Below are 19,863 nucleotides of genomic sequence, written 5' to 3' on the forward strand. Positions count from 1 at the left end.
GAGCAGAAGGTTAATGGCAGGATTCGGGTTCAAGTTCGAGTTTATGGTCATCTGTATGTACATCTATACAACCAAACGAAACAATGTTGCTTTGGACCATCACACAACGTATATCACACACAGCACACAAACCAAAATATTATACTATAAACAAGTTAAGAAAGTATAATTCAAAATGCATGTACAAACGAGTGTAGTGAAGCACAGCACAACTAAACCGTGCAGTGAAGAGCTCACTGTCTAGTTGCAAGGCCTTGGTGAAGCAGGGTATTCCTTTGTCGCACAGCCTGAGGGAAGAAGCTGTTACTCAGACTGGGAGTCCTAGTCCTGATGCTCCTGTATTTCCTTCCTGACTGTAGCGGGTCAAAGTCATTGTGGGATGGTTGGTAGGGATTCCCAGTGATGCTTTGGGCTCTTTGTCTGCAACACTCCTTGTAAATGTCAAACAGCGGGAGGTAGACCCTGATGACCCTCTGGGAGGTTTGTACTGTCTTGCAGCTTCACATTGATGCAGCTTAAGGATTCTTAAGTGTGGAGGGACAGAGGGATCTTGAGGTCCGAGTTCATAGAATCCTTGAAGTTATTATACAAGTCGATAGGCTACTTAAGAAGATGATGGTGTGCTGGCTTTTATTAGTCGGAGTACTGAGTTCAAGACCCACAAGTTAATGTTTAATTCAATTCAAGTTTAATTGTCATTTAACCATATATGAATACAGCCGAATGAGACAGGGTCGAGATGCAAGGCCAAATCACCAACAGTCACACACAGTAAGCACACACAAGATCACAATCACGAAATAAGAGTCCCAATGCCCTCCTCCAGCTATGCCACAACTTGATGCATACAAGTCAACAAATCCACATTGAATATCAGTAAAAACAGAATGACACAGAATATGCCTTTGTGTGGGATATTATATATACACCCCAGCCCACTAGTATCATCTGTCAACTGCCCCCCTACAGCAGCTGGGCGACACCATGGTTTTGAAGCCCAGTGTAACTCTGTGTACATAGTCCAGACTCCTCAGTCCATTTTAAATCTTCAGTCACCACAGCTGGGCTACGTCACCCCCTGTTATCTCATCTCCAGCACCTGAAAAGCATGCTCTATAAAACACTGAGAAGACCACACTTTGAGTATTGCGTTCAGTTCTGGTCCCCTCGTTATAGGTATGATGTACAAGCTTTAGAGAGGGTGTACAGGAGATTTACCAGGATACTGCCGAGATTAGAGAACACCTAAACACAAAATAATCTGCAGATGCTGGGGTCAAAGCAACACTCACAACACACTGGAGGAACTCAGCAGGTCGGGCATCATCTGTGGAAAAGATCGGTCGACGTTTTGGGCTGAAACCCTTCGTGAGGACTGTAGAGGGAAGGGGCAGAGGCCCTATAAAGAAGGTGGGGGGAGGGTGGGAAGGAGAAGGCTAGTAGGTTCCAGGTGAAAAACCAGTAAGGGGAAAGATGAAGGGGTGGGGGAAGGGAGGCAGGGAGGTGATAGGCAGGAAAGGTGAAGAGAGAATAGGGGAAAACACAATGGGTAGTAGAAGGAGGCGGAACCATGAGGGAGGTGGTAGGCAGCTGGGGGAGGGGGGCAGAGTGACATAGGGATAGGGGAAGGGAGGGGGAGGGAATTACCGGAAGTTGGAGAATTCTATGTTCATACCAAGGGGCTGGAGACTACCTAGATGGTATATGAGGTGTTGCTCCTCCAACCTGAGTTTAGCCTCATCATGGCAGTAGAGGAGGCCACGTGTGGACATATCTGATTGGGAGTGGGAAACAGAGTTGAAGTGGGTGGCTACTGGGAGATCCTGTCTGTTTTGGCAGACGGAGTGGAGGTGCTCGACGAAGCGGTCCCCCAATCTGCATCGGGTTTCACTGATGTAGAGGAGGCCGCATCGGGAGCACCGGATGCAATAGATGACCCCAACAGACTCACAAGTGAAGTGTTGCCTCACTTGGAAGGACTGTTTGGGGCCCTGAATGGTGGCAAGAGAGGAGGTGTAGGGACAGGTGTAGCACTTGCGCTTACAGGGATAAGTGCCGGGTGGGAGATCCATGGGGAGGGATGTGTGGACCAGGGAGTCGTGGAGGGACCGATCCCCGCAGAAAGCGGAGAGGGAAAGGTGCTTAGTGGTGGGGTCCTGTTGAAGGTGGCGGAAGTTGCGGAGGATAATGTGCTGGATCCGGAGGCTGGTGGGGTGGTAGGTGAGGACAAGGGGAACTCTGTCCCTGTTGTGGTGGCGGGAGGATGGGGTGGGAGCCAAAGTGCGGAAAATGGAGGAGATGCTGGTGAGGGCATCATTGATGACAGCAGAAGGGAAACCACGATCCTTAAAGAAAGAGGACATTTGAGATGTCCTGGAACGGAAAACCTCATCCTGGGAGCAGATGCGGCGGAGACGGAGGAACTGGGAATAGGGAATAGCATTTTTGCATGTGGCGGGGTGGGAAGAGGTATAGTCGAGGTAGTTATGAGGGTCAGTGGGCTTGTAGAAGATGTCAGTGGACAGTCTGTCTCCTGAGATGGAGACCGAGAGATCGAGAAAGGGGAGAGAAGTGTCCGAGATAGACCAAGTGAATTTGAGGGCTGGGTGGAAGTTTGAAGTAAAGTCAATGAAATTGATGAGCTCAGCATGGGTGCAGGAAGCAGCACCAATGTAGTCGTCAATGTACTGAAGGAAAAGTTGGGGAGCAGTACCAGAATAGGTTTGGAGCACAGACTGTTCCACATAACCAATAAAGAGGCAGGCATAGCTAGGGCCCATGCGAGTTCCCATAGCTACACCCTTAGTCTGAAGAAAGTGGGAAGAGCCAAAAGAGAAGTTATTGAGCGTGAGAACCAGTTCCGCCAACCGGAGGAGGGTAGTGGTGGTGGGGAACTGGTGAGGTCTGTTATCCAGAAAGTAGCGGAGGGCTTTGAGGCTTTCTTGATGGCGAAAGTTCCCCTTGTCCTCACCTACCACCCCACCAGACTCTGGATCCAGCACATTATCCTCTGCAACTTCCGCCACCTGCAACAGGACCCCACCACTAAGCACATCTTGCCCTCTCCACCCCTCTCCGCTTTCCGCAGGGATCGGTCCCTCTGCGACTCCCTGGTCCACACGTCCCTCCCCACGGATCTCCCACCCAGCACTTATCCCTGTAAGCGTAAGTGCTACACCTGTCCCTACATCTCCTCTCTTGCCACCATTCAGGGCCCCAAACAGTCCTTCCAAGTGAGGCAACACTTCACTTGTGAGTCTGTTGGGGTCATCTATTGCATCCGGTGCTCCCGGTGCGGCCTCCTCTACATCGGTGAAACCCGATGCAGATTGGGGGACCGCTTCGTCAAGCACCTCCACTCCGTCCGCCACAACAGACAGGATCTCCCAGTAGCCACCCACTTCAACTCTGCTTCCCACTCCCATTCAGATATGTCCATACATAGCCTCCTGTACTGCCATGATGAGGCTAAACTCAAGTTGGAGGAGCAACACCGCATATACCGTCTAGGTAGTCTCCAGCCCCTTGGTATGAACATAGAATTCTCCAACTTCCGGTAATTCCCCCCCCCTCCCTTCCCCTATCCCTATTTCACTCTGCCCCCTCCCCCAGCTGCCTACCACCTCCCTCATGGTCCCACCTCCTTCTACTACCCATTGTGTTTCCCCATATTCTTTCTTCACCTTTCCTGCCTATCACCTCCCTGCCTCCCCTCCCCCACCCCTTTATCTTTCCCCTTACTGGTTTTTCACCTGGAACCTACCAGCCTTCTCCTTCCCACCCTCCCCCCACCTTCTTTATAGGGCCTCTGTCCCTTCCCTCTACAGTCCTGATGAAGGGTTCCAGCCCGAAACGTCGACCGATCTTTTCCACGGATGCTGCCCGACCTGCTGAGTTCCTCCAGCGTGTTGTGAGTGTTGCTTAGAGAACACCGCTTGTGATGAAAGGTTGAGGAAGCTTGGTCTTTTCTCTTTGGAGCTTAGGAAGATGAGAGGTGATCTGATAAAGGTGTATAAGATAATAAGATTTCTAGATGGAGTTTGGAGGGAAGGGTTAGATTGATTTTGGAATTGGTTAAAAGTTCGACCAAGGAGTCTGTACTATGGTGTACTGTTCTATGTTCATTGGTTAAGATGAGAGGAGAAAGACTTAGAAGATTGAGTGGCAAATTTTTCCACACAGGGGTGGTGGGCACAGTGGAAGTGGTGAAGCCAGGTAGAATTATAATGTTTAAACTGTCTGGACAGGTACATGGATAGAAAATGTTTAGAGGGAAATGGACCAAATGGGATTAGCTCAGGTAGACAACTAGGTCAACAGGAAGAGTTGACCGAAGAGCCTGTTTCTGTGCTGTGTTACTGTAATGATTCTGTACAGCGAGGGAGAAATACAGACAACATGGAAAAGATCCTTTGGTCCTCCAAGACCATGCTGAACATTAAGCACTGATTTTTACTCTAATCCTAATCTACATTTTATCCACTGCCCTACTCCAGTCTGTTCAACTTCATTCAGATTCTACCATTCACCTACGTATTAAAAGGCAATTTATAGTGGCCAAATAACATACCAATCTGCATATTGTTGACTTAAGTAAAACAGAACCAGCAAAGGAAACCCATGATTCATGAGATGCAGACCCACGCAGACAACAAACAGTGCTTGAACAGAATCTATGGAGGGAAAGGAATTCTCAATACTTCACCTTAAATCCTTGCATCAGGACTGAGTGGAAGAGTGAGATGGAAAGAAAGGGGGGGGGGTGAGAAAGACCTCAGAGGAGACTGGTGGACAGGGAACAGATGTCAGATGCAAGGGTTGGGAGACAGTGGCAAATGAATGATGGGGGCAGACAAAGAAAAGGAAGGAAAATGTTGAGAGTTAGGTGGAGCAAGGTGTGGAAAAGGGAGTGTGAAGGTTGGAGAAGATAAGCAGGAACACAAAGGGCTACCATGCTGGATTTTGATGATTATACGAGGTGAGATGGGAGCCATTATGGAAGAAGTGAATGGCAGTTGGAATCAGAACCAGATGCAAGTGGAGGTCAAACATGTGTATTGTGGGTGGGTGGATGGAACCAGGAGTAGGTTGTTGACAGGGGTGCTGGGGGCATTGAGGGAAAGCGGACAAAAATGGGAAGGACTGAAGGAGGAATGGAGGGGGAGGAGTGAAGGGGTTAAACAACCCCTTGGAAAGGAGAGTTACTTAAAATGGAAACCTCAAATGATTTTGCCAGGTGGGATATGAAGTGTTGTTCCTTCAGTCTGGGTTGGGCCTCACCCTGGCAGCAAAAAGACGGAGGAAGGCAGGTCAGTGTGGGAATAGGAAGGGGAGTTGAAATGACATGCACTGGGCATAGGTGACCCTGATGGCGTCAATGTAGTGGAGTGCTTGACTGGTGCTAGTCAAGAGTCAAAAAGTTATGTTGTAGCTTTATAAACACTGGTAGGCCACATCTGGAGGATTGCATTCAGTTCTGGTCACTCCATTATTGGAAGGATGTGGAGAGGGTGTCGAAGAGGTTTACCAGGATGCTGCCTGCATTAGCGGGTGAATGCTATGAGGAGAGGTTCGAGAAACTGGATTTCTTTTCTCTTGGGTAGAAGAGGTTGAGAGGAGACCCGATAGAAATTTATACGATGATGAGAGGCATAAATAGAGTACGTAGCCAGTACCTAACACCAGAGGACATGCATTTAAGTTATGAGAGGCTAAGTTCAAAGATGTGTGGGGAAAGTATGGAGAGTGTTGGGTACCAAGAATGCACTACAATTATGATAGAGCCATTTAAGATGCTCTTAGATACATGGATATGCAGAGAATGGAGATTATATATAGAGTTGTGGAGGCATAAATAACTAATTTAGTTAAGCAACACACATCAAAGTTGCTGGTGAACGCAGCAGGCCAGGCAGCATCTATAGGAAGAGGCGCAGTCGACGTTTCAGGCCGAGACCCTTCGTCAGGACTAACTTAATTTAGTTAAGCTTTTAGTTACTAGTTGAATTAGTTTAGCACAATCTCACTGGGTGAAGGCCCTGTTCATGCGCTGTATGGGCTACGAGAGACTCAATTGCCTTGATGTCTTCATTTTTTAAAGAAAGGGGCTTCCCTTCCTCCACTATCAACTCTGCTCTTAAACGCATCTCCCCCATTTCACGTACATCTGCTCTCACTCCATCCTCCCACCACCCCACTAGGAATAGGGTTCCCCTGGTCCTCACCTACCACCCCACCAGCCTCCGGGTCCAACATATTATTCTCCGTAACTTCCGCCACCTCCAACGGGATCCCACCACTAAGCACATCTTTCCCTCCCCCCCCCCTGCATTCCGCAGGGATCGCTCCCTACACAACTCCCTTGTCCATTCGTCCCCCCCATCCCTCCCCACTGATCTCCCTCCTGGCACTTATCCGTGTAAGCGGAACAAGTGCTACACATGCCCTTACACTTCCTCCCTTACCACCATTCAGGGCCCCAAACAGTCCTTCCAGGTGAGGCATCACTTCACCTGTGAGTCGACTGGGGTGATATACTGCGTCCGGTGCTCCCGATGTGGCCTTTTATATATTGGTGAGACTCGACGCAGACTGGGAGACCGCTTTGCTGAACATCTACGCTCTGTCCGCCAGAGAAAGCAGGATCTCCCAGTGGCCACACATTTTAATTCCACATCCCATTCCCATTCTGACATGTCTATCCACGGCCTCCTCTACTGTAAAGATGAAGCCACACTCAGGTTGGAGGAACAATAGCTTATATTCCGTCTGGGTAGCCTCCAACCTGATGGCATGAACATTGACTTCTCTAACTTCCGCTAGGCCCCACCTCCCCCTCTTACCCCATCTGTTACTCATTTTTATGCACACATTCTTTCTCTCACTCTCCTTTTTCTCCCTCTGTCCCTCTGAATATACCTCTTGCCCATCCTCTGGGTCACCCCCCCCACCCGTCTTTCTTCTCGGACCTCCTGTCCCATGATCCTCTCGTATCCCCTTCTGCCTATCACCTGTCCAGCTCTTGGCTCTATCCCTCCCCCTCCTGTCTTCTCCTATCATTTTGGATCTCCCCCTCCCCCTCCAGCTTTCAAATCCCTTACTCACTCTTCCTTCAGTTAGTCCTGACGAAGGGTCTCGGCCTGAAACATCGACTGCGCCTCTTCCTATAGATGCTGCTTGGCCTGCTGCGTTCACCAGCAACTTTGATGTGTGTTGCTTGAATTTCCAGCATCTGCAGAATTCCTGTTGTTTGCCTTCAGATTTTGTCTGCTCAGTATTTGTCATGCCTTTGGTCATTCATTCCAATATGTCAGTGTTACAAGCGAGTTTATTCTTTACCTTTGTTTTACTAGGGCGTCGCAGATGGATTTGAGGAGTGCCCTGGATGAGTGCAACACTGCTCTGAGTTTATTTTTAAATAACAAATTTTCTGAAGCCTTGGATTTGTTGCGCCCTTGGTAAGAAATGATCTAGATTTAAACTGTATTATTTTCAGTTGGGTAGCTCTGCACTTCTGCAGGTTTTAAGCTGTATCCTTCATTGGAGGCACCCACAGTATGTGTTATGAATGAAAGGCAAATCGGAAGTTGGAGCATGCATTAGAATCATGTACTTTTGAAAAAGTGATTTCATAGTAAATAGTAGGCACACACAGGAGGGTTTTGAAGCCCAGGTCTATACATTTTATCGCAATTTTGTAAGGGTGGTTTTATATTATTGAGCTTGGGAAATGAATGGTTCAGTGTGCTGCCTTGACTTCCTTTCTTCTCTACAATGTTTGAGTTTAGTTAAGTCTGAAACAGTTACTCCAGCATCTTCCAACATTACTGTAGATCTTAGGGCCCTCGAGTGTTGCAGTACAGAACAGAAACAGTCATTCAGCCCGTCTCATCTATGCTGAGTGAGATGTCTACCCGAATTGGTGCTGTATCCTGTCTCATCACCCTCTGTATGGAAAAACTTGCCCCTCAGATCTCCCTTACACGTTTCTGGATGCAGAAGTTCTTTGGATGTTGCCTCACACCCTGCACTGAAATACATTTGGTATTTTGTTACCCCCTCCCACCAGTCCATTGATGTATTCCTGAAGCTTTCATCTTTCTTCCTTGAACCATACAGCAAAGGGTTAACTAAATATACTGAATCCTGAGGAGGGATGAAGCAGGCCTGTGGATGCAGTATCTCAAGTTTAGACGAATGTCAGAAATGTACAAAATTCTTAAGGACTTTGATGGAGGAGATGCTTGGATATCTAGAACCAGGACTCACCATTAAAACCAACTATTGTCACGGTCCTGACTGTTAATTCCTCCTATCATCCTAATTCTCTTTTCCCCGTGTTCTCCTGGGCTCCTTGATTGCAGCACCTGATTCTCTTCTAAACCTGCAGCATAAAAACCCTGGCTTTGCATCCACTCGTTGCCAGACCGTTACTTCAGTCGGTACAGTGATTCATGTTCCCAGCCGCTTAGAATGGTGTATTCTAAGTTATACTTCAGTACCGAGGTTTACCTGTGAACCTCTGTCTCTCTGTGTCAAGATAGGTATTCTAAGTTTACTTCAGTACTGAGGTTTACCTGTGAACCTCGGTCTCTCCATGTCAAGATAAGTATTCTAAGTTTTACTTCAGTGCCGAAGTTTACCTGTGTAACTCCATCTCTCCGTGTCAAGATAAGTTTTGCCTGCCGCCTGTCTCCTGTTTGCCATTCAACTCCAGCAACGCCCTGTGTGACGAAAAATATTGTCTGCCATTTGCCTTTCCATGTAACATTCTATGTCAAGATTAGTGTTGCCTGCCACCTGTCTCCTGTTTGCCGTTCAGCTCCAGAAACGTCCTGTGTCAAGAAAAGTTTTGCCTGCCTCCTGCTCCTCTGTTCACCCGCGCTGTTTACCTGTGTTAATTCTGTCTCTCAACTGCTTAGAATTGTGTATTCTAAATTCTGTTCCCATGCTGTTTTCCAGTGTTAACCCCGTCTCTCAACCGCGAAGAATTGTGTATTCCAAGTTCTGTATCCGCGCTGTTTGCCTGTGTTAACTCTGTCTCTCCATGTTAATAGGAGCATTGTATGCCACCTATCTTCCCGTTCATCCTTTCGCCTACTGTTCTCGTCAAGCCACGCTCGCACCCTGGTCTGCATCCCTGCTCCGTCTCGTTCCGCCGCCCACCTACACCCTCCGTTGGCTCGGTGGTTAAACGCCGCGTTCCCACCGTAGCGACCCGGGTCCAATCGCCGGCCAAGCCTTCCTGGCCCCTCGGCTCTCCTCTGCCTAATCCTCGTTCCCTGGCCTTCTCTGCTGCCGTTAATAAACACTTTAGGTTGCTCTACCTCCATGTCTGTGTCCTGCATTTGGATTTGCCCCGTTCCATTGCAACAACTACTCAGGACTGGAATGAGAAGAAACTTCTTCACCCAACGGATAAAGAATTTTTTGAAATTCTTAACCCAAATAGTTGTGAAGATTCAGGCAAAATTTAGCCAAATGAGGTATGGGAAATGAGATCATGATGGTTATTGACAATGTTTGGATGAAATTCCTAGTATTCTTCCTGCTGGATCTCTTTTTAAAATGGAATACAAATCCAATATTGCTGATAACTAATCTAGCTTCTGCAACTTAAATCAATGGAAACTAGAACAAAGGTTAATCAGAATGGAATTCAAATACTTGTAATTTGGTTGCCATGGAGCAGCAGTGTTCAACCCCTGACGGTTGTTTTGCTTGTTTTCAATGTAGGTCGAAAGACAGCATGTACCATGCTCTAGGTTACAGCACTATGCATGCCATGCAGGCAGCCATGACATTTGAACAGAATGATATTCTTGCAGCCATTGGAACAATGAAGGAAGCTTTACAGACCTGTCAGAAGTAAGTCTCACAGTGTTGTTATGCACAGGATCAGATGCTTTGTGATTTCCTTCACCCTCAGTTTGATTAGGTACAGTCAGAGTTTATTGCAATTGTAATTCATCCCCCCTCTTATAACCATATAACAATTACAGCACGGAAACAGGCCATCTCAGTCCTTCTAGTCTGTGCCGAGCTCTTACCCTCACCTAGTCCCACCGACCTGCACTCAGCCCATAACCCTCCATTCCTTTCCTGTCCATATAGCTGTCCAATTTAACTTTAAATGACAACATCGAACCTGCCTCAACCACTTCTGCTGGAAGCTCATTCCACACAGCTACCACTCTCTGAGTAAAGAAGTTCCCCCTCATGTCACCCCTAAACTTTTGCCCTTTAACTCTCAACTCATGTCCTCTTGTTTGAATCTCCCCCACTCTCAATGGAAAAAGCCTATCCACGCCAACTTTATCTATCTCCCTCATAATTTTAAATGCCTCTATCAAGTCCCCCCTCAACCTTCTACACTCCAAAGAATAAAGACCCATGGACTTTCCTTGATTCCTATTTACATTATTAAAAGAATAATTCAGCCTTGTATAATCTGTACCTCAGTGATCTCCCTGAAACCAAATCTGCTAAATTTGGATATGCTGATGAATGGGGCATAGCCTTCCAATCAAACGATGAAAAATCCATTGAAAAAAACCTTATCAACTCCCTATCCAACTGCTTCTCAAAGTGGTACCTAAATATGAATGTCAACCAACAGTAACTTCGATATTTCATCTGGAGAACCAACTAACCAAAATTAAACTTAATATCAAACTAAATGACAAACTGCTACCCAACGATCCACAGCCAAAGTACTGAGGAGTCACACTAGATCAAACTCACTCATATAAAATCCACCTTCAGAATTTTGTAAAGAAACTAAAATTCAGAACGGCCATGATCAGGAAGATTGTAGGAACCAAATGGGGTGCTGACCAGTCAGTCCTACGAACATCTGACCTAGCACAATATTTCTCAGTCGCCGAATATTGCACACCCACCTGGGTGATACATCAATACCAATACACAGCTCCATACTTCTATGAGAGTAATCTCAGGAACCCTAAGATCCACCCCTGTCCAATGGCTCCTAACAACGGGCGGAATAGCACCCCCGGAGATCCGTAGAAGAGCAGCTTCAGCAAAATTCTACAAGCGTATCCAAAATATGTCCAACAACATTCCAGTTCACAAACTCATCGAAAATGCTCCTCCAACTTCCTGACTCAAATCCCAAAAAACCTTTCTACAACTTGAAAAACCTCAACTTCTTGACAAACACACTGAATGGTGCCAATACTGGCACACCACCACGCCTCCCCCACGCCACCCGTGGAGCTCTGATGGACGACCCCACCTCACTCCTCCTGGGCTTTAATACAGCCACCAGAAAAAAACTGGACAGTTGCAAAAAGGCTCAGATGTTGACATGTCAAAACAGCGCAAACACTACACCGATGGGGCACCTGACAAACCCCAGCTTGCCCCTGTGGTATCCTAACCCAGGACGTTCTCCTCCTGGTCCAGACATGCCCTGTAACCAAGATCCGAGATGGCTTTACCGCGGTCCATCAATGCAGCCACGTGCTGCAGGAGTGGCTTGAGAAAAAACAGTTAGAAGTGTGAAGAGAAACACACCTGCCATTCGAAAGAACTAGAATAGGTTAAGTGCAGTACCCCATTCTGTTTAGAGTTGTAGAAGTGTACAGAATGAAAACCATTGGGCCCACTGTGTCCACACCAAATGCATCACCCAGCACTTGCCCTGAGCTCTTCTGTGCTTAGGTAATCATTTGGTGACTTTGTGAATATGGTCAGCATGCTGCCTTGGCCACTTCGTGTTGTGCATTCCTGGTACTCGTTAATCTCCGGGTGAAAAAGTTTCTCCTCAAATCCCCTGAATCTATTCCTCCTCCGTGTCCCTTTGGTTTGTCTGTCTGTGATGTAGGGAAAAGTACATAAGGTGATGCAGAGTACAGATTGTCTGCTATATCTGAACACCTCAATTTTATCCTCTCTTACCATCCTTAACTCCAGAGAAAGCAGACTTAGCCCTTTCAGTCTCTTCTCATCACTGAAACACTCGAGCCCAGGCACCATCTTGGTGATTTTCCTCAGCACTATCACAATTTTCCTAATGCGAACAGAACTGCATACAGTGTTCTGGTTTAGGTCTAGCCAAAGCTTAATAAAGTTGGAGCATAGTTTCCGTGCATCTGTATTCAGCATCTCAACAAATAAACACCAGTGTCTCATGTACCTTCTTAATCATATTTATCTGTGCTGCCACCTTCAAAGATGTCTGGACTTTACCCCAAAGAGCCTCTATCTTCAATGCTCTTTAAAACCCTACCATTAATATGTATGTCCTAGTCTCATTAGTACTCCTAAATGCCTTGTCTCACAGTTATAGAAACCCAGAAAACCTACAGCACAATACACGTCCTTCGGCCCACAATGCTGTGCCCAACATGTACTTACCTTAGAAATTACCTGGGGTTACCCATAGTCCTCCATGTACCTATCCAGGAGTCTCTTAAAAAACCCTATTGTATCCGCCTCCACCACTGTCGCTGGCAGCCCATTCCACGCACTCACCACTCTCTGTGTAAAAAACCTACCCCTGACATCTCCTCTGTACCTACTTCCAAGCACCTTAAAACTGTGCCCTCTTGTGCTAGCCATTTCAGCCCTGGGAAAAAGCCACACGATCAATGCTTCTCATTATTTTGTACACCTCTATCAAGTCACCTGTCATCCTCCGTCGCTCCAAGAAAAGAAGGCCGCCTTACTCAATCTATTCCCATAAGGCATGCCTCCCAATCCAGGCAACATCCTTGTAAATCTCCTCTGCACCCTTTCTATGGTTTCCACATCCTTCCTGTAGTGAGGCAACCAGAACAGAGCACAGTACTGCAGGTGGGGTCTGACCAGGGTGCTATATAGCTGCAACATTACCTCTCAGCTCCTAAACTGAATCCCATGAATGATGAAGGCCAATGCACTGTATGCCTTCTTAACCACACAGTCATCCTGTGCAGCAGCTTTGAGTGTCCTATGGACTCAGACCCCAAGATCCCTTTAATATTGCACATTGCCAAGAGTCTTACCATTAATTTACCAATTAATTAACCAATTTCCCCCAGGATCAATAAAGTATGACTATGACTATTAATATATTCTGCCATCATATTTGACCTACCAAAATGAACCACCTCACACTTATCTGGGTTGAACTCCATCTGCCACTTCTCAGCCCAGTTTTGCATCCTATCAATGTCCCGCTGTAATCTCTGATAGCCCTCCACACTATCCACAACACCCCCAACCTTTGTGTCATCGGCAAACTTACTAACCCATCCCTCCACTTCCTCATCCAGGTCATTTATAAAAATCACAGAGAGTAGGGGGTCCCAGAACAGATCCCTGAGGCACACCACTGGTCACTGACCTCCATGCTGAATATGACCCGTCTACAACCACTTTTTGCCTTCCGTGGGCAAGCCAATTCTGGATTCACAAAGCAATGTCCTCTTGGATCCCATGCCTCCTTACTTTCTCAATAAGCTTTGCATGGGATCCCTTGTCAAATGCCTTGCTGAAATCCATTTATCTGGATTAAACTCTCTTCTGTCATTTCTTAGCTCAGTTCTCCAACATATCAATATCAACCTAAAGTCCAAGGCTACCTTCCACATTGTCCATGACTCTGCCAGTCTTTGTGTCATCTGTGAACTTGCTGGTCATGCCTCCTAAATCCAGATCTGTAACAGGCTGAAGTGCCTGTTTCCCTGCTGCATGACTGAGTTCCCAGTCATTACAATAGACCCATCAACAAGTTGCTTACTGAATAATTGTGATTAGAAGTGAAAATGTTTGCTAATAATTCTACAGCATTCAGCTCCACATGGTTCAGCATGTGAACCATGTATCAGAAATCTGGACAATATTCACACATAGGCTGAGGTGAAGTGGTGTTCACTGCCACAAAAATGCCAGGCTTCAAATGTCTCAAACAAGGGAAAATTTGACCTCCAACCCTAGACACATAATAGCATTCCCATTGCCATGTTCCTCTTGAGTATGTTGCTGGTCTCCATTGACCATGGCTGTAGGGATAGTCCAGAGTCTAATTTGGAACAAATACCTCCCCTCCTGACTCACTGTGTAGCCTTTCCACCATCAACAAGATATGTGCGATAAAAGACCCGTCACTGACTTTGATGAGTGCTTTTTGACACCAGTCATGCCAAAGCAGCCCATTTGATTGGCACCCATCAGTGCACCCAGAAGGACAATGGCATCTGGAATGTGGAATACAACAGCCTACTAAATCTCCTCCAAGATGCTCACAATTCTGCCCTCACTCACCAATGTAGATGGATAGAAAGGCAAACGTAAGCAAGCATTTTCCACTGAGGATGATGCGACTAGAACTAGAAGTCATAGGTTAGTGATGAAAGGAGAGATATTTAAGGGGAACCTGTGGGGGACTCCTTTACTCAGAGGTTGTTGAAAGTGGTGGATGCATGTTTGATTTCTTAATTTAAGAGATGTTTGGATAGCTGCTTAGATGGAAGGGATATTGAGGGATATGGTCCTGGTGCAGGTTGATGGGATTCGGCAGAATAACAGTTCAGGCTCGACTAGATAGGTGAAGGGCCTGGTTCTGTGCTGTGATGGAACTAGGTTGGAGATTAAAGGTGAAAGCTGAAATATTTAGAAGACGAGAGGGGGAACTTCACTCAGAAGGCAGTGAGAGCATGAATCAATGTGGTGGATGTTGATTCGATTTCAACATCAAGAGAAGTTTAGATGGATACATGGATGGGAGGAGCGTGGTGTGCTATGGTCCAGTTGCAAATTGATGGGACTTGTTCAGCACGAACTAGTTAGATCGAATGCCTGTTTTTGTGCTGTAGTGCTAAGGTTCCCTTATGTCACTGAAATCAGCTTTCCCCCTGTTCAAGTCTTTAACCTGAGGATCAGCCATAACTACTTTGAAATTGATAGAATCATTCTCTGTTCCAAGACTTTTCCCCAAACTCAACTCCACTGTCTACATAGTTTCATTTTCTAAGGCTGAGATTACATTTCTTCCTTTCTTAAAAAAAAGAAAGTAGTATTATCAAAGCTTTCTTCAAATAGTGTGAGACAAAAGCTAAAGCTACAGCATACTCATTTGGTACACAAAAAATATTGCACGTGGCAGCCTTTTGTATATTATCTTATTTGGTTATAGGTTCACTATTTTAAGAGTACATGATGTGCTATAGATACATATTTTATTGATCCCAAAGAAGTGTCACAGTAGCAATACAAGTGCACAGATATACAAATATTAGAAGAGAAGTAAGAAAGAATTTTAAAAAAGTTACCTCAAACAGTTGAACAGGAGGGGTCATCACTCCCCAACGTTGTAGATCCTAATGGCCAAGGGTAAGAATGATGCAGCGCAGTTGTCTTAGTCTATCACAAAGTGCTCCTCTGTTCAGCCAAGGTGGCATACAGATGGTGAGAAACATTGTTCGGAATTGCCAGAATTTTCTGTGGGGCCCTTTGTTCTACTACAGTCTCCAGTGTGTCCAGTTTGATTCCTATAACAGAGCCAGTTTTTCTAATTAGTTCATTGAGCCTGTTGGCATCACCCATGTTGATGTCATTGCCCCAGCATAGAAGATCATACTGGCAACAACAAACTGGTAGAACCTGTGAATGAGAGGCCTGCATACTCCAAAGGACCTCAGTCTCCTCAGGAAGTAGAGGTGACTCTGGCCTTTCTTATACACATACTCTGTGCTGGTGCTCCACTCAAGCTTGTCATCTAGGTGCACTCCCAGGTATTTGTAGGTCCTCACCACACCCACATCCTCACCATAAATACAAACAGGGAGCAGTGCAGGCTTTGTCTTCCTAAAGTCCATCTCCATGTTCTTTGCCTTCCTGTGTTGAGCTGCTGATGATTCAGCTTCCACCACTTGACGAAGTCTCCAGCAGGGCCCTGTATTATCTTCCTGTCCTCCCTTTATGGCTGGTTTCCTATCGCTTTGCATGGAAGTTTGAACAAAATAGCCTTTGTAACAAAAAAAAGTGAAAGCGTTTGCTATATTATAAAGCCACAAAACCATAAAACCGGATATAGGAACAAAATTAGGCCATTTGTCCCATCAAGTCTGCTCCACCATTTCATCACGATTGACCCATTTTTCTTCTCAGCCCCAATCTCCTGCCTTCTTCCCATGTCCCTTCATGCCCTGACCAATCAAAAATATATCAATCTCTGCCTTAAATATACCCAACGACTTAGCGTCTACAGCCACCTGTGACAATGAATTCTACAGATTCACCACTCTCTAGCTAAAGCAATTCCTCATTTCCATTCCAAAAGGACACCCCTCTATTCTGAGGCTGTGTCCTGGTCTTAGTCTCTCCCACCATAGGAAACATCCTCTCTACATCCACTCTATCAAGGCCTTTCACCATTTGATAGGTTTCGATGAGGTCACCCCTCATTCTTCTGAATTCTAGTGAATACAGTCCCAGAGTCATCGAATGCTCTTCATATGACAAGTCATTTAATCCTGGAATCATTTTCATGAACCTCCTTGGATCCCTCTCCAGTTTCAGCACATCCTTCCTTAGCTAAGGGGCCCAAAACTGCTCACAATACTGCAAGTGAGGCCTCACCACTGCTTTATAAAATTTCAACATTACATCCTTGCTTTTGTATTTCAGTCCTCTTGAAATGAATGCTAACATTGCATTTGCCTTCCTCATCACCGACTCAACCTGCAAATTAACCTTTAGGGTATCCTGCACAAGGACCCCCAAGTCTCTTTGCACTTAAGTTTTATGTATTTTCTCTCCATTCTGTATTTTCTTTCATTTCTTCTACCACAGGCATGACCCTATGCATTCCATCTGTATCACACCTGCCACTTCTTTATTCGTTCTCGTAATCTGTACAAGTCTTTCTGTTGCCTCTTTCCTCAAAATTACTTGCCTTTCCGCCTATCTTCGTATCACCTGAAACTTTGCAACAAAGCCATCAATTCCATCATCCAAATCATTGACAGATAATGTAAAAAGAATCAGTCCCAACATCAACCCCTGTGGAACACCACTAGTCACCAGAAGCCAACCAGAGAAGGCTCCCTTTATTCCCACTCTTTGCCTCCTGTCAATCCACCACTGCTTTATCAATGCTAGAATCTTTCCTGCAATACATAGAACATAGAAAACCTACAGCACAATACAGGCCCTTCGGCCCACAAAGTTGTGCCCAACATATCCCTACCTTAGAAATTACTAGGCTTACCTATAGCCCTCTATTTCACTAAGCTCCATGTACCTATCTAAATGTCTCTTAAAAGACCCTGTCCTATCCGCCTCCACCACTGTTGCCGGCAGCCCATTCCACGCACTCACCACTCTGAGTAAAAAACTTACCCCTGAAATCTCCTCTGTACCTACTCCCCAGCACCTTGAACCTGTGTCCTCTTGTGTCAACCATTTCAGCCCTGGGAAAAAGCCTCTGACTATCCACACGATCAATGTCTCTCATCATCTTATACCCCTCTATCAGGTTACCTGTCATCCTCCGTCGCTCCAACGAGAAAAGGCAGAGTTCACTCAACCTGTTTTCATAAGGCATGCTCCCCAATCCAGGCCACATCCTTGTAAATCTCCTCTGCACCCTTTCTATGGCTTCTGCATCCTTCCTGTAGTGAGGCAACCAGAACTGAGTACAATACTCCAAGTAGGGTCTGACCAGGGTCCTATAAAGCTGCAACATTACCTCTCGGCTCCTAAATTCAATTCCATGATTAATGAAGGCCAATACACCGTACGCCTTCTTAACCACAGAGTCAACATGCGCAGCTGCTTTGGGTGTCCTATGGACTCAGACCCCAAGATCCCTCTGATCCTCCACACTGCCAAGAGTCTTACCATTAATACTATATTCTGCCATCATATTTGACCTATCAAAATGAACCACTTCACACTTACCTGAGTTGAACTCCATCTACCACTTCTCAGCCCAGTTTTGCATCGTATCAATGTCCTACTGTAACCTCTGACAGCCCTCCACACTATCCACAACACCTCTAACCTTTGCGTCATCGGCAAATTTACTAACCCATCCTCCCACTTCCTCATCTAGGTCATTTATAAAAATCACGAAGAGTAAGGGTCCCAGAACAGATCCCTGAGGCACCCCACTGGTGACCAACCTCCATGCAGAATATGACCCGTCTGCAACCACTCTTTGCCTTCTGTGGGCAAGCCAGTTCTGGATCCACAAAGCAATGTCCCCCTGGATCCCATGCCTCTTTACTTTCTCAATAAGCCTTCCATGGGGTACCTTATCAAATGCCTTGCTGAAATCCATATACACTACATCTACTGCTGTTCCTTCATCAATATGTTTAGTCACATCCTCAAAAAATTCAATAAGGCTTGTAAGGCAATACCTGCCCTTGACAAAGCCATGCTGACCACTCCTAATCATATTATACCTCTCCAAATGTTCATAAATCCTGTCTTTTAGGATCTTCTCCATTAACTTACCAACCACTGAGGTAAGACTCACTGGTCTATAATTTCCTGGGCTATCTCTACTCCCTTACTTGAATAAAGGAACAATATCCGCAACCCTCCAATCCTCCGGAACCTCTCCCGTCCCCTTTGGTGATGCAAAGATCATCACCAAGGGCTCAGCAATCTCTTCCCTTGCCTCCCACAGTAGCCTGGGGTACATCTCATCCGGTCCCGGCGACTAATCCAACTTGATGCTTTCCAAAAGCTCCAGCACATCCTCTTTCTTAATACCTACATACCCAAGCTCTTCAGTCTGCTGAAAGTCATCACTACAATTACCAAGATCCTTTTCCATAGTGAATACTGAAGTAAAGTATTCATTAAGTACCTCTGCTATTTCCTCCAGTTCCATACACATTTTCCCACTGTCACACTTGATAGGTCCTATTTGTTCACATCTTATCCTCTTGTTCTTCACAACCTTGTAGAATGCCTTGGGGTTTTCCTTAATCCTGCCCGCCAAGGCCTTCTCATGGCCCTTCTGGCTCTCCTAATTTCCTTCTTAAACTCCTTCCTATTAGCCTTATAATCTTCTAGATCTCTAACATTACCAAGCTTTTGTAAGCTTTTCTTTTCTTCTTGACTAAATTTATTACAACCTTTGTACACCACGGTTCCTGTACCCGACTATAACTTCCCTGTCTCATTGGAACGTACCTATACAGAACTCCACACAAATATCCCCTGAATATTTGCCACATTTCTTCCGTACTTTTCCCAGAGAACATCTGCTTCCAATTTAAGCCTCCAATTTCCTGCCTGATAGCCTCATAATTGTAGGCTTATCTACATATTGTGTCAAGAAACCTTCCTGAACACACCTAACAAACTCCACCCCATCTAAACCCCTCGCTCTAGGGAGATGCCAATCGATATTTGGGAAATTAAAATCTCCCATCATGAGAACTCTGTTATTATTACATCTGTCCAGGATCTGTTTCCCTATCTGCTCCTTGATATCCCTGTTACTATTGGACAGCCTGTAAAAAACACCCAGTAAAGTTATTAACCCCTTTCTGTTCCTAACCTCCACCCACAGAGACTCCATAGACAATCCCGCCATGGTGTCCACCTTTTCTGCAGCCATGACACTATCTCTGATCAACAGTGCCACACCCCCACCTCTTTTGCCTCTCTCCCTGTCCTTTCTGAAACATCTAAAACCCGGCAAATGAAGTAACCATTCCTGTTCCTGAGCCATCCAAGTCTCTGTAATGGCCACCACATCATATCTCCAAGTACTGATCCACGCTCTAAGCTCATCCGCTTTGTTCACAACACCCCTTGCATTAAAATAGACACATCTCAAACTTTCCGTCTGAGCGCTTCCTTCTCTATCACCTGTCTATCCTCCCTCTCGCA

General features: G+C 45.9%; 1 protein-coding gene across 6 annotated transcripts in view; it reads left to right on the plus strand.

The window, feature by feature from the left end:
- LOC134341292 (tetratricopeptide repeat protein 39B-like) overlaps nt 1-19,863 on the plus strand; it is a 217,314-nt gene that overhangs the window by 100,765 nt on the left and 96,686 nt on the right. For all 6 annotated transcript variants that reach the window (XM_063039166.1, XM_063039165.1, XM_063039168.1 and 3 more), the window contains 2 exons: nt 7,353-7,457; nt 9,736-9,867. In XM_063039166.1, coding sequence (XP_062895236.1) covers nt 7,353-7,457; nt 9,736-9,867 — 237 coding nt within the window. The remainder of the gene's footprint in view (nt 1-7,352; nt 7,458-9,735; nt 9,868-19,863) is intronic.

The sequence above is a fragment of the Mobula hypostoma genome (assembly GCF_963921235.1).
Source record: "Mobula hypostoma chromosome 16 unlocalized genomic scaffold, sMobHyp1.1 SUPER_16_unloc_1, whole genome shotgun sequence".
NCBI classification, from domain to species: domain Eukaryota; kingdom Metazoa; phylum Chordata; class Chondrichthyes; order Myliobatiformes; family Myliobatidae; genus Mobula; species Mobula hypostoma.